Here is a 13,838-nt window from a genome sequence, read left to right on the forward strand (position 1 = left end):
AACTCATTTAATAAAATATTTAAATATTTTGAAACAATTACAAAAATTAACATCAGTTGCATCGGTCGGGACTTCTCGACCGAGCGTCACGCAGCTAGTCACTACGCCACCTCACTTCCAGAAGCCGCTTTGGCAAAACTGAAATAGCTTCACTGTTGCAGCGCCATCCAGCAAAACTAAACCAAACTAACTGCTGATGTGATTCTAAGAATCTGCTAGAATAACCAAGCTATTAAAAACGCACATTTAGTATGGTTAAATTTTCAATTTCGGTGTACTTAAAAATATAAATTAAATAGAAAACTCATTTATCAAAATATAAAAATATTTTGAAACGATTAAAAAAATTAACATAAGTTGCATCGATCGGGATTCGAACCGCGACTTTTCGATCGAGCGTCATGCCGCTATTCACTACGCCACCTTACTTTTGGAAGCTGCGCTGGCAAAACACTGCTGCAGCGTTATCTACCAAAACTAAACGAAACTAACAGCTAATGTGAATGTTCTAGAAGAAGCTTGAATGTATGTGTACACACGTATACAATACTGCTGTAGCTGCTGCACGTGCGTTTGTTCATTGGCCAAATATTTGATTATTTTTTATTAATTTTTGACTGAACGGAATTTAATGAAACTTTCAGCATATGATCTACATATTATATTGAATATTTGAGAAATTTAAAAAAATGAAAAATCATTCACAATTAGCTGTAGTGACATCTGACTTGAACTGGAATGTTTTTATTCGATAAAAACATAACGGGATGATTTATCAAATTTTAAAAGCAAACTCGACATCAGCGCTGTATATACGGTCATTTAAAAAAAATTCAAGTCTCTAGTTCTTATATCTTCTGAAATTGACGCATTCAAACATACGGACAGACGGACAGGGCCAAATCAACTCAGCTGTTGCACTGTTCAAGAATATATATACTTTGTGGAGTCTGCCACGCCTCCTTCTGCCTGTTACATACATTTAAACAAAACCATTATACCCTGATTTCCCATTCAAAATGGGTTCAGGGTATAACAAGTTACAAAGCTCTAGTCGAGACTGACCGACTACGGGATCCCCTGAACCCTTCGCACATACACACACACGTACATACCAACGCACGCATAAACACGCATTGGCTGCAGTGGTGGTTTACTATGGAAAGTTAATAGTTTAATAACTGTTCTTTTGGATGGACTATCTTCATAAGACTTTCCGATTATGAATATAACATAGATATACATGTATTTGCCAAAGCACAAGTCCCTAGTATTTGAAATACGTTTTTTACAAATGTGATGATGAGGGGGTGAACTAAGGGTGGGGGGTAAATTTTAACAAAAACCGAAATTGTATAAAATGCATTTAGAAAGATAATAAAGATGAAATAAAGATGTAGGAGATATAATTGTATATCAGATTTTCGATAAGGTTTTTATCGATAAAAAAATAACGGCATGAATGATCGATTTTCGGTAATAAACTCGATATCCGCGCTATATTACGACAAAAAGAATTTGAAGTCTCTAGCTCTTATAACTTCTGAAATCGACGCGTTCATACATACGGACGGACAGACAGACGGACAGAGCCAAATCGACTCAGCTCGTCGCCCTGATCAAGAATATATATACTTTATGGGATCTGCCAAGCCTCCTTCTATCTGTTACATACTTTTAACAAAACCATTATACCATGATTTCCCATTTTCAATGGGTTCAGTGAATAAAGAATGCCAAATCATTCACGATTAGCCACACTGGCATCTGACTTGATTTTAAATGTCTTTTGCCGTTAAAAACATAACAGGATGATTTATCGTTTTTAGACTCATTCACGAAAGTGAAATGAGTATATTGGTTTTGTGCAATGTCCGTCTTGCTGTCCGTCCGTCTGTCCGTCCGTCCGTCTGTCCGTCTATCCGTATGAACGCAATCTATTTCGGCGCTATTGAAGCTAGAGACTTGAAATTTGGAACACATACTCGTGTATATCTCCGATTTATAAAGTGTTAAAATTTTCCGATCCGCCCACTAGGGGCGTGGCAAATCGGAAAATGCATTTTCCGATATACCAGAAATCGTGTTTGTTGAAGAGCTAGAAAGCTGAAATTTAGTATGTAGGTCCGCGCCGACCACCTAAGATCACAAGCTATGGCGGATATATCTCCGCCCATTAGGGGCGTGGCAAATCGGATAAAACTGTATCTCCTAAAGTTATAAACTTAGAATGCTGAAATTTTGCATGTAAGCTGATGTTTTAATTCTATGAAGATAGGTGAAAAAATTATATATATACGCCCACTAGGGGCGTGGCAAATCGGACCTGAACATATAGTGATTTTTCGAATTCTGTTATATTTTAGGCACTATTGATGCTAGAGACCTGAAATTTTGTATATATACGCGGGTTGACCACCCACGTCCAACGAGCTATGGTAGATATATGTCCGCCCATAGGGGGCGTGGCAAACCGCAAAAGCTTATATATCCTACAGTTTAAGAGCTAGAAGCTTCAAATTTAGATAGTTAAGTTACTGGTAGCCTCCTCTATCGATGCCCCAAAAATAATTTTTAAGTCTCTTTAGGGGCGTGGCATATCGAAAAATACCCTGTAATTTTCACATTTTTTGAGCGTAAGAATTCTATTTTTGCATTTAGGTAACCGGTTGCTCGTTCTAAGAACTGGATAAAATTGAGGAATCTACGGCCACTAGGCTTAATAGGCATTGATAGCGCGGAAGGAAACATTTTTATAAAATTAATAAAATATAAAAAAGCTAAAATAACAAAAATTTGCCATTTACAAAAAAGTGTTTTCCGCGGGATTTGAACTCGCACCCAACCCAAACAGCATGTTTGTCAAAATAGCTAAAAAAAAAAATGGTCCTACAGCACCACCGCGTCGTTTCTATCAACAATAGTTAAAACGAAATCACATTATTGTTATGACGCCACATAGCAAAGAAAAGCCAGTGTAGCGGCTGGAAATTCAAAAACAATGCAAAGACAAATCAATCGCAGCGAGATTCTTAGAATATGCTAGAGTACGCAATTATGTGTACATACATACACACATACAAATGAGCGCGTGTATACGGCTGGAATGCTTGATGCTATGCGTGCAGACTTACATATATACATATGTATGTATTTGCGTATATGTATTTGAGGGCTATTTAAGAAGAAACAAATTTAAACTTATAAAATTATTCGACTAAGAAAATGAAAAGTATTAAGTGCCATTCAGTCAAGCTCGCACCTTCCCAATAAAATATCTATTTTATAAAAAACGAAATATGTATGAAAAAAAAAAAAAAATAACATATTAAAGGTTCGAACCTCCTCTGCTCTAACATTACTTGCGTCGCCCTTAGCACCCGCGCCACTGCTTTGCTCGAGCAGTCAGTTGCTAAAATAGAATAGCTTAATAAGAGAGCGTCATCAGACAAAACTACAGTAACGGCTAGAAAGTCCAGAAATCAATCGAAATTCTAAGAATGTGAGAAAAGGCGCGCTTCTGTCTGTACGCATAGAATAGACGATGAGTGTGTGCACAAGCATAGGAAAATCGCGCTGATCTGCTGTTAGCTTGAAGCCGGTATCCAATGTATGGATATAAATATATAATAAAAATCAAAATTGTATAAATTATATATGTATGTAATTTGAATGCAATAGCTATCGATGATTTTCCAATTTTAATGGCATCATGCCGTGTTTTTTGCTGGGCACTAGACTTGAAAATTTCACTATATACTCTGGTTGACAGCGTTTGGGCTGTGAATGAGTCTTCTGCAATCGGTATCGCCCGACTGCAACGTTCTTACTTGTTTAAAGGTAAACTTGACATCCATGCCATATATACGGACATTTTGAAAAATTTTTTAAATTCAAGACTGTTGAGGATTGATCTCGAAAAACTCATCATCAAGTGGGCATTTGAGCTAACGGTAAACACAGTCGTCGGCTGATCGCACATTTGTCTCTAGAATAAGAAACCGAATGTTCTGGATTATGAAATAGACGCAAACATAGAAGCATAAGGAGACATCCAGAACATTCGATATGCAGTAGAAGTAGGTATATACCTTATATAAGCGTGCTGTAAGTCGAGCCAAAGTTCATTCAGTAAGTTCATTGTGTAAGATCAATGTCAGTGTGTCGGCTCGGTTAGTTAAGTTCAAATCGTCGCGGTACGTGAAGAAGTGTACTTGTTACTGAATATTGTGTTAAATAAACTTTTTGCGTTGCGCCTACATATACCGTGTTTCATTTAAGAAAAACCTTCAACAAAGATCGAAGCGTTCAAACGGCCAGACGGACAAAGCCAAATCGACTTAGTTCGTCGCCCTGATCAGGAATATATATACTTTGTGGGGTTTGCCACGCCTCTTTCTGCCTTTTACATACATTTCAACAAAACCATTATACCCTGATTTCCCATTGTATAATAAGATTCAGTTCCAAAGGTGACTAGTAGCGAATTTAAAGGCAAATGAATGCAAAAACCAATTTTTTCTTTTTTATGTCCTCTCAAAGTTGCTGCTGTACGAAGACATTATGGTACACTTAGTATGGAAGAATGTTCTTTTTTCAACAGATTATAGTAGTACATAAATACACGGTCAGTGAAACTTACCGTACGGTTTCCCAAATTTTTTACACGGCATGTTAATTTAACTGTCTTGCCCACAAGTCCGGTTATGTTACTGTTAATGGTTGTGTCAAAGCTAGGTCCACCTGTGCCCGGCGTAGGTAGATCCTGAAGAAAATCTGTAAAGAACCGCTTTGAAGCGCTGTGCGATCTTTCTGCAAAGATACCCGTAGAATAGATAAATAAGAAAGATCTTGTTGGGATGGAGATACATATCATCTCTATCGCTTTGTATTTTTGTAACAGAAAACAAATTTTAAGCTTATACATATATTTTTATCTAAACGTAGTAGTTCCTAGTAGGAACTTTACAGGTAGTAGCTGCTCATTAGCAGTCAATATGTTTCCCAATACGTATACAATGTAAAGAGTGCCAATAGCACGCAACAGTCTGACTCTTTATTGACAAAAAAAAAAAAAACGTTGACTAGCCATTGCGTGCATGCTGCGCACAACGACGTGCTCGCTGAAAAAGTCAGCGTCGCTTACATGTTTACGAAAGTGAAATGTGTATATAGGGCTTGTCCGTCTTGTTCATCCGTCTGTCTGAATGAACGCAATTTTTTTCGGCGCTTTGAAAGCTAGAGACTTTGGAACACATGCTCTTTTATAATGTTAAAATTTTCCCGATCCGCCCACGACTGACATTGCACAAAGCCAATATACTCAATTGACTTAAGAGAATGAGTGCTACGCTGCAGTGTGGGCAATATTATGAGAATTTACTTGTTAAATAATTTCTTTTGTAGACGGACAAAATTAATTAAACTTTTAGAGGGTGATCATATGGTTAAAATGTATGAACCTTCCAAAGTTTCTAGTACTTGAAATACGATTTTTACAAATTGATTGCAAAGGGAAGGTGGTATCCAATATATGTAAATTATAAAATCTTTGTATTCATCAAATTTATATACACAGTAAATCTGAAGTCTTCAGGTCTACAAGTGTTCAAAATAGATTGAAAAAACAAATTAACTTTTCGACTATTATCGATAAAAAAGTTATCGGATGAGTTATCGAAAAATAAGATAAACTTGTACTGCCTATGGTATGCACGAACTCTCTAGCTCTTATATCTTCTGATGTCGACGCACTCATACGGACGGACGGATGGACGAACGGACACGGCTATATCGATTCAGCTCGTCGCCCTGATTAAGAATATATATACTTTATGGGGTCTGCGATGATTTCTTCTGCCCGTTACATACTTTTAACAAACCATTATACCCTGATTTCGCACTTCAATGGGTTCAGCAACTGATATTTCAAAAATTATTCGCACATGCACACATATACGCACACACATAGGCATACGCACGCACACATAAACACGCATTGGCTGCAGTGGTGGCTTACTACGAGAACTTAATTGCTTAATAACTTTTCTTGTGGATGTACTTTTTTCATGAACTTTCAGATTATGATTATAACAGAGTATGCATGCATTTGCCAAAGCACAAATCTCTAGTATTTGAAATACGTCTTTTACAAAAATGTGGGTGTGGGTATAGATATAAGGTGAGGGTAAATTTTAGCAAAAATCGAAATTGTATAAAATGCATATAAGAAGTAATATACATATAAAATTTGGAGACTCTAGCTTTAAAGATGTAGGAGATATAATTTTATCACTGATTTTCGATAAGGTTTTTATCGATAAAAAATAACGGGGTGAGTTATCGATTTTCGAGATAAACTCGATATCCGCACTGTATATACGGACATTTAAAAAAAATGGAAGTCTCTAGCTTTTATATCTTCTGAAATCGATGTGTTCAAGCATACGGACAGACAGACAGACGGACGGACAGACAGACAGACGGACAGGGCCAAATCGACTCAGCTCGTCACCTTGTTCAAGAATATATATACTTTGTGGGGTCTGCCACGCCTCCTTATGCCTGTTACATACATTTCAACAAAACCATTATACCCTGATTTCCCATTGAAAATGGGTTCAGGGTATAAACACATTTAGTACTGTTCAAATTTTCTATTTCGATATATTTACAAATATAAATGTAATATATTTATATTATTCCGAGTGTATGCTCACAAACTAGCCAGCCGACTGTGAGCTCGTGCCAACAAATTTATATGTTGAAGCCCCTTCGATAATAATTAATCGCTTGTGATTTAGATTTGAACGTAATGTATATTTTCTCGAATATGATTATAATTTGACACTTCACTTACAATTTATAGCATCTCGACTCCGCAAAGCACACCTGCCACAGAATGCCCGAGTACTGTCTGGGAGAGTGTTGTGCTAAAGGCACGCTAGGCTCGCTAGAACAATCCAGAAGGATATACAGGCCACTCGTACTATTCGGGTCGTTTACAGCACACCTAGCTTTGTTTCACTCACAATGCACTTCTCTTACGTACGGCTACGTGAACTTACTCGTTCCTGTATTTGCAAGCCTCGCTAGAGCTGCTAGTGTTGTCCTCGTCCGCACAAAAGGTTGCGTTGCTTCCTGTCGTTGATAGGCGTTAAAAGGATCCCCTCTGGGTGTCCTTGCTGTTTCGGTGATGTCCTGGAAGTTCTAGTTCAATACCGATCCTTCGATGTCCTGTTCACTCGCGTTGATTTTTTCGTGCTTTGCAATTTCACATTTTACTCATCTGACTATCATAGATTCTCCTCTACTATCTCTTCGACATTCCTCCCGTATGGAGCTGCCGGTGACCCAGCCACAGACCATGCTTCGCGCCATAACGGGCCTGTTCGGCTCTGGAGCGAGGCCTTTCTGCAGTTCGTGCCCATAAAAACGGTAAAGTGGAGTGATCTGGAATGACGCCACTTTTCCCCAAATCACGTGGCAGCCTCCCATTGGGCGAAGTACCGTTGTTGCCCTGCAAGTGAAAGTATCCACCACTATCACCCGGCTCGAACTGCACCTAGGCTAACGGTCATCGATGATCGTCGTGCGTGCGACCCGAACCAGTTGCTGAATATGTAGGAGCGAAAGAGGCCGGCTATTGTCCGACCATGAATGCCATCAGCTGCATTTTCACTTACCGCTGACAATGTTGTATGCTGCTGGTAAGTGAAGGGAATCTAAAATTTTAAAAATTTCCATAAATTTTAAAAGTTCGTCTCTTTGTCAGTCCGGGCAGTCTTATTCGTGATGCCCCTTGACCTGATGGCCTGCTGAGCAGAGGCGGCGCCCACGCCGGACGCTGCTGCAGCCACATGCCTGCATGCCCCGTAACGTAAACACTTGTGTTTCTCCAATAGCCATTCTATCTTATCGTTCATTATAATTTTCCTCTTCACTCGAGACAAAGACCCTGCAACCGGTGCGCGCCCGCCGCACCCGGTACTTCATTCCTCCGAGCCAGACGATCCGCCGCCCTTGGCCCTCGGCCACTCGGCGCAATTCCCGCCAGTGCACTGCCCCGCGTCGGGCCAAGATGATTGCCGATGCAGAGTCGGTATGGTCGGTATCGCTGGTGGCGCTGGTATGGGTTCCGACGTTTGACGCTGCAACGTCGGCCTGGGGAGTATCGGCCGTTTCGAATGTAGTCGGATACTAGCGACTCGTCTCAACGTTCCGCCTCCAGCCTCTCCGAGGCCGGCGACGGTATTCGTGCCCCTGCAACACCGGGCGAGCCTATGGGTGACCATGGTCTGCCCATATCTTCCGCGTCGCTTGTCGGCGTCAGCCCTGTCGCTCCCGCGCTGAATGGCAGGCGACCACCAGCCGGACGTGGCCAGATAGGGCGCCGCCGCGGGTGAAAGGGTAGCCTCACCGGCGGCAGCCGCACCTGACTCCTACGCGCTCTGAGTATGGACACCGCTGTGCCCACTCGGCCTTCTCATCGCGCCGCTCCAGCATAGTCGCTGGCCAGCAACCAAGGATCAGCCAGGTGCACCTGCCCGAAGCTAAGTTCCGCACGATCTGTAGCTGCACGTTCACCTTCCATGTCTCTTCAAAAAAAATAGGCCGAGTCCATGCTCTCCCACATTATACCCTATGCTGACGCGCCGCCGGCTGCGTAGGCGGTAGCACATAACGGATCCTGTGTGTCCCCTATCCAGCCTGCATTAGTCTTCCCGCCCTTATTGCAGAATTCAAGCAATCGCTGAGCAGCCGACGTAGGCCCTTGACCTTTGCCTACACCTGCTTGCTCTCACTTCTTTGTGTGTGTGTGTGTGCGGCATTTTCCCTGCCTGGAATATACGCTGTTTCGTTTTTGTTAGGTTTTCTCGGGCGCTCGCAATTTTCAGAATTTCAACTGTGCGTATTGTTGTTGCCGAGTGCACATACACTGTATGTAGGTACTGCTTGCACATGCACTGCTTGTTGTTGTATTCTGTGCATTGCGCAGCACTTTCAGCTGAGTTTTAAGTACATTACTGTACATTGTCGTGCGCGCGCAATTAGAACCCTTTCTTGTTGTTCACCCAACTACGGTTAATTTACCGGTGGCAACCAGTGCTGCCAACTTTTCCGGGCAAGAAAATGCTAATTTAACCTTTCAAACCTGCTGCAAAAAGGCAAGTCAAATTCAAGAAAAGCCAGAAACATAGCCATTTCAGTTTTTATACCCTGAACCCATTGAAAATGGGAAATTAGGGTCTATCTGTCCGTCCGTCTGTCCGTATATATGAACGCGTCGATCTCAGGCCCAACGTCTTAATACGGTTGTCTTCCGTATCATCCAATTTCACCATTTGTGTTGTATCTTCCTTAAAGATTCCTGTGAGAAGCTGGTCATAATTAGTACACTATTTTCGAAGCCTTAATCCTGCTGGTAGAAGTATTTTATTGATTTGATCTAGAAGTTTTATGTCTGCTGAGTCTGCTCCCGTTAAACAGTCATCAACATAAAAGTCATTTTCCACTGCCTTTGCTCCGACTGGATATTGATATTGGTTTTACTTCCTTCATGTGGCCGAGTCTTTCGTACTCCTTCATGAATTTTCCAATGCTAAGAAACGCAAACTGGGACTCTCCCAGTTCTGACACATCTTCAGCATATGGTAATTTCACTATAAATTTTCTGTCAACTGCCCTTTGTATACACTCTTGAAAATGTGTTTCACAGTGTGACTTTGCTGGTGTCCGATAGAGCTGTGTTGATTCCAGATTAGTCCAGTCGTAGTTGCTACAGAGCATGTGGCGACTATCGGAGTTGATCTGTTAACTTTTCCAGCTATTATCCAGCCTAGTTTAAAGTTCTGAAGCATAGGTAATTTGGGATCCTTTTGATTTGCTCCGATAGTATGAGCTCGAAATAATGTTCGGCTCCGAGTAATAGGTCAATCTTTCCAGGTTTCACAAAGGTTGGGTCCGCAGTGGTATGTTGCTTGGTACCCAAGATATGTTGTTTATTTTGTGGTTTGGTTGGTCCGCCACAATATGTGGTAACACGAATTCCTCTACTCGTGTCGTATAACTTCCATTTTGAGATTTTATGAGGACATTGACCCTGGATTTCATTAAACTTGGGTTTCCTCCGATGCCTTCGATTCGCATGGCTGAGTTTTTGACTGCAAATGATAATGTCATATGATTAGGCCGCAGACAGTTTAGGCACAGTTTTTGGTTTAATGCCCATTTTAAACGTGCGTCTCCAGATTTAGACGCGACCTTGTCACACCGATAAATTCTAGGTTCTGCTGAATCACATAATTGACAGCCTTTACCCTTTTCTGTTGAGGCAGACGCACATATCCTTTGATTTTTTTTCTTGACGTATTCTTTCCCTCCTATCGCTTCCTGTGCCAAGAATCTTTGTTCCAAGAAGGCTAGGAATTCCTTGATGAGTTGTAGTTTTCTTGTGTCTTTAATGGATTGCTCATACAGTACATGAGTAGTCCTATCCAATTTTCTTTCCAGTAGCACTAGCAAAAATGGATTCCAATTGTTGACTTCTATGCCGCCGTTTCTCAACGTAGCTAACGTTTCTTGAATAATGTCGTGGAAACTCTTTATAGATGATGCATTGTTTGCCACTGACGGTTGATCTAAAAGTTTATGTAGAGTCGTTGTAGTCAAGACTCGCTTGTTGTCAAAACGCTCCTTCAGCATAGTCTAGGCGGTTTCATAGTTGGTTTCAGCATCTCCAGAGAGGTTTGATTTTAAATATCACATTTTTTGCACTGTTAGCAATGTTGACTCATGAATCATTTTAGTGAATAAATCATGAAATTGTTGCCATTTGAAATAGTATCCATCGAATTGTTGTATGGATACTTTTGGTAGCTGTACTCGAGTTCGAGCAGCTGCAGCATTAATTGATGGATTCACATCAATTGGAGTGGATTGAGTTTGGAATATGGCTGCCTCATTGAATTAATTTTCCATGTTGTATCCAAGAGCTATTGGATCTTCGAACAGTCTGAAGATCTCGAAGTGAATATGGTTTATTATTTACCAATATTCTTTTACAGGCCTTAACCGGGCCTGTGACTCTTGTGTTATCTGACCAATCATTCTTTTTAGCGCTGCTAGTCGGGTGGCTTGGTATCTTTGGAGAGGTATCAAGTCCGAGCGTGCTGTTTCTGTAGGGCTTAGCTCGTGCTTAGTTTATTTAGTTTAGTACTTAGTTTGACCACTTGTTGATCACTTCGATAATATAGGATTCGCCAAATGAAACCACTGTGTTTCTTTTTTGTTTTTGAAGATGTTGGTCGCTAAATTGACCGCGTCTATCGGTTGATTGAGAAATAGGGTTCGCCAAATGAACGCTATGATTTCTGAAGATTCGTCTTCAAATCACGACGGGATCACCAAAATGTTGAATATCTTTTAGACCTTGCGTAAACATTCTGCGGGGGGCCAAAGTGTGTAATGTCCAGAACTGCTTTTTTGTGGATTTCTTAACAATATACAGGACAAATACAAATTTAATAATTGTTAGTATTCTTGACGAAATGATCATGCTTGCAATCCTTATGTTCGTGCCTGAACATTCTGTAGGGCCCAGAAAATGTGATATCCAGATAAACCGAGTCTTTTGCTCAGGTGGCGGTTCCCATGCCAAATGAAGTCGTGCCTCTTTAAAGAACTTCTGCGGCTTATAGGTGTCATCGTTTGTTGCATTAACAGAGCTGATTGCATCTGTTGAGAATCGCTTCATTATTGCTGAGGCCAAAGCCTCCAAGTGATAGACGTCCTTCTGTTGATGCTGATGCCTTATTATGCCTATTGTATGGCTTGTAGTGGTTATAGTTGTTTCCTTTAATATGTTGCTGCTACTTCCAATTGTCTCCTTTTCTGATGTATGTAATTGTATTTGCAGCTTTAATTTCCATCGTTGGTGGCGCTGCTGTGGTCATCACTGAAGAGTTTGAGTCGGTATTGTCGCTTTTCTCTTCAGCTGCACTTCCAGTCGCTGTTGCAGTCTCCGCAGAAGTTTGCTCTTCCGTCGTGCTGCCAACTGTGCAAATATCATCCATTGGTCGAACTTCCAATTGGATATCTGTTGTTGTATCTTCAGTGATACTCAACGTCGATGTCGAAGTTGTGGCAGAAATTCCATTCTCGTCCGCATCTTCTATGTGCTCCTGATCCTTTTACGGAGTTGGTGGAGCCCAGATCTTTTTTTATTGATCTCTTGTCTTCACCTATATTTGGCTTTGTTGTTACCACTTGAACTTTACCTTGTTCAGTAGGTTTATTTATTTTTCCTCCCACGTGGTGGCTTGCCGGCGGGTTGTAATCCCACTTTTTGAACACTATTGCATCCAAAGCAGCCTGATATGCGGTCATCTCATCAGCTGTGACGATGTCACTGTTATCAGAGGTGCTCACGCAATTGCGGATACTGCCTTCATCGTTATCCTTCAGCAGTTCTATGTCCACAGGCAAATAACGTTTGTAGCGTTTGCATAAATAGTCCCACGCTGAATTGTAGTTACCCACTCCAATTGAGAAATGGCTTATAACTCGTTGACCTTCTCCTTTGAGATACATTTTGAGGTATATTTTTCTGTTGTGAATTATTTTGGTGAACTGCTCGAAGAACGTTGGCCACGCCTTAGGACTTCCATTAAAGTGAGGAAGTGTCGGTTTCGGTTGCTTTGGAGTGTCTTCTTTTACGATTTGCAGTGCACTTATTTTCCTTTCCAGTTTTTTTGACACTGTGTACACTTTGACTTCCAGTTCGTCTATGTACTTGATTACGTAAGCATATATTTCATATTTTACCTCCAAATCTTTCAGTTTTGACTGGACTTTCTTCCAGAGGAAATCTAGCTTATCTTTGTAGCTAACGATTTCATCCTGGTTACTGAGCTCAATGTTGGCCAGCACCTCTTCAATGTGCAGCCTTACTCTTTGAGCTCTTTCGTCCACAAGGCTTACCAACTTCTCTATTGGGCTCGACCAATCATGAAAACATCTCTTGCTTTGATGTTTCTGGTCTCGTTTCCCAACTATAAAGTTGTTTTGTGTCTATGGCGTGGTCGGCAACTTCGACTTTCATGAACTCTTTATTGGTTCTGATTTCTGCCATTATGCCACCATATTTCTCTTTAAATATTGATGGTTGACGACACAGTTGTTTGTTTATTGTAGATCCATTGCCTTATCTCGTTGGAGGTTTTTTTGTTTTGATCACCAGGTTGATCTTGCTGTGCCTCGACTCACAGCTTGGGTTGGAAAGCCAATGCACAAATCTATAATACTAGCACTTCACTTTGTACTAATCACAAACATTTTTCCTTGTGGATGAAATTGAAGTATTAGAAATACTTCATCCGGCTCGAAGGACCATGAACGAATACACTTGACTTTGATGCTGTTTAGTTTTGTATTAATCTTTATTCTTCTGAGCCTGGGTTTCTATACCCAGACTCATGCATAATTTCAACCCTTAAATCTAGTGCTTCTATTGCTGAGTGTGTAAGGCTCAGTATTGGTCTATTACATGTTCTTATATTATCGCTGAGTTTGTAAGGCTCCGCGTGGGTCTATTAGCTATTCTGACTCTGGGGTTGCAAGGGTTGGTGTCCATTAGTCTATTTATAGAGTCTGTACATGTGACCCTTATCTTCTCCCAGCGCACTACCTGCTAGTCGTAGAGTGTGTCGGAGGCATGTATACGATCTTCGTATATTCATATGTTCATGCGTGAACACTCGTTCTAAGAACTGGCCAAAAATGAGGAGTCTACGGCCACTAGGGGCGTGGAAATCGGCATTTATAGGCTTAATAGGCAT

The 13,838-nt window shown here is 40.9% G+C and overlaps 1 protein-coding gene across 9 annotated transcripts in view; it reads right to left on the reverse strand.

Annotated features, from left to right (window-relative positions):
* The window catches only part of LOC26527594 (zwei Ig domain protein zig-8), a 269,104-nt gene that overhangs the window by 216,820 nt on the left and 38,446 nt on the right, over nt 1-13,838 (reverse strand). For all 9 annotated transcript variants that reach the window (XM_044009366.1, XM_044009365.1, XM_044009367.1 and 6 more), the window contains exon 4: nt 4,643-4,812. In XM_044009366.1, coding sequence (XP_043865301.1) covers nt 4,643-4,812 — 170 coding nt within the window. The remainder of the gene's footprint in view (nt 1-4,642; nt 4,813-13,838) is intronic.

This window comes from Drosophila mojavensis, unplaced genomic scaffold, assembly GCF_018153725.1.
Source record: "Drosophila mojavensis isolate 15081-1352.22 unplaced genomic scaffold, ASM1815372v1 contig_72, whole genome shotgun sequence".
NCBI lineage: Eukaryota > Metazoa > Arthropoda > Insecta > Diptera > Drosophilidae > Drosophila > Drosophila mojavensis.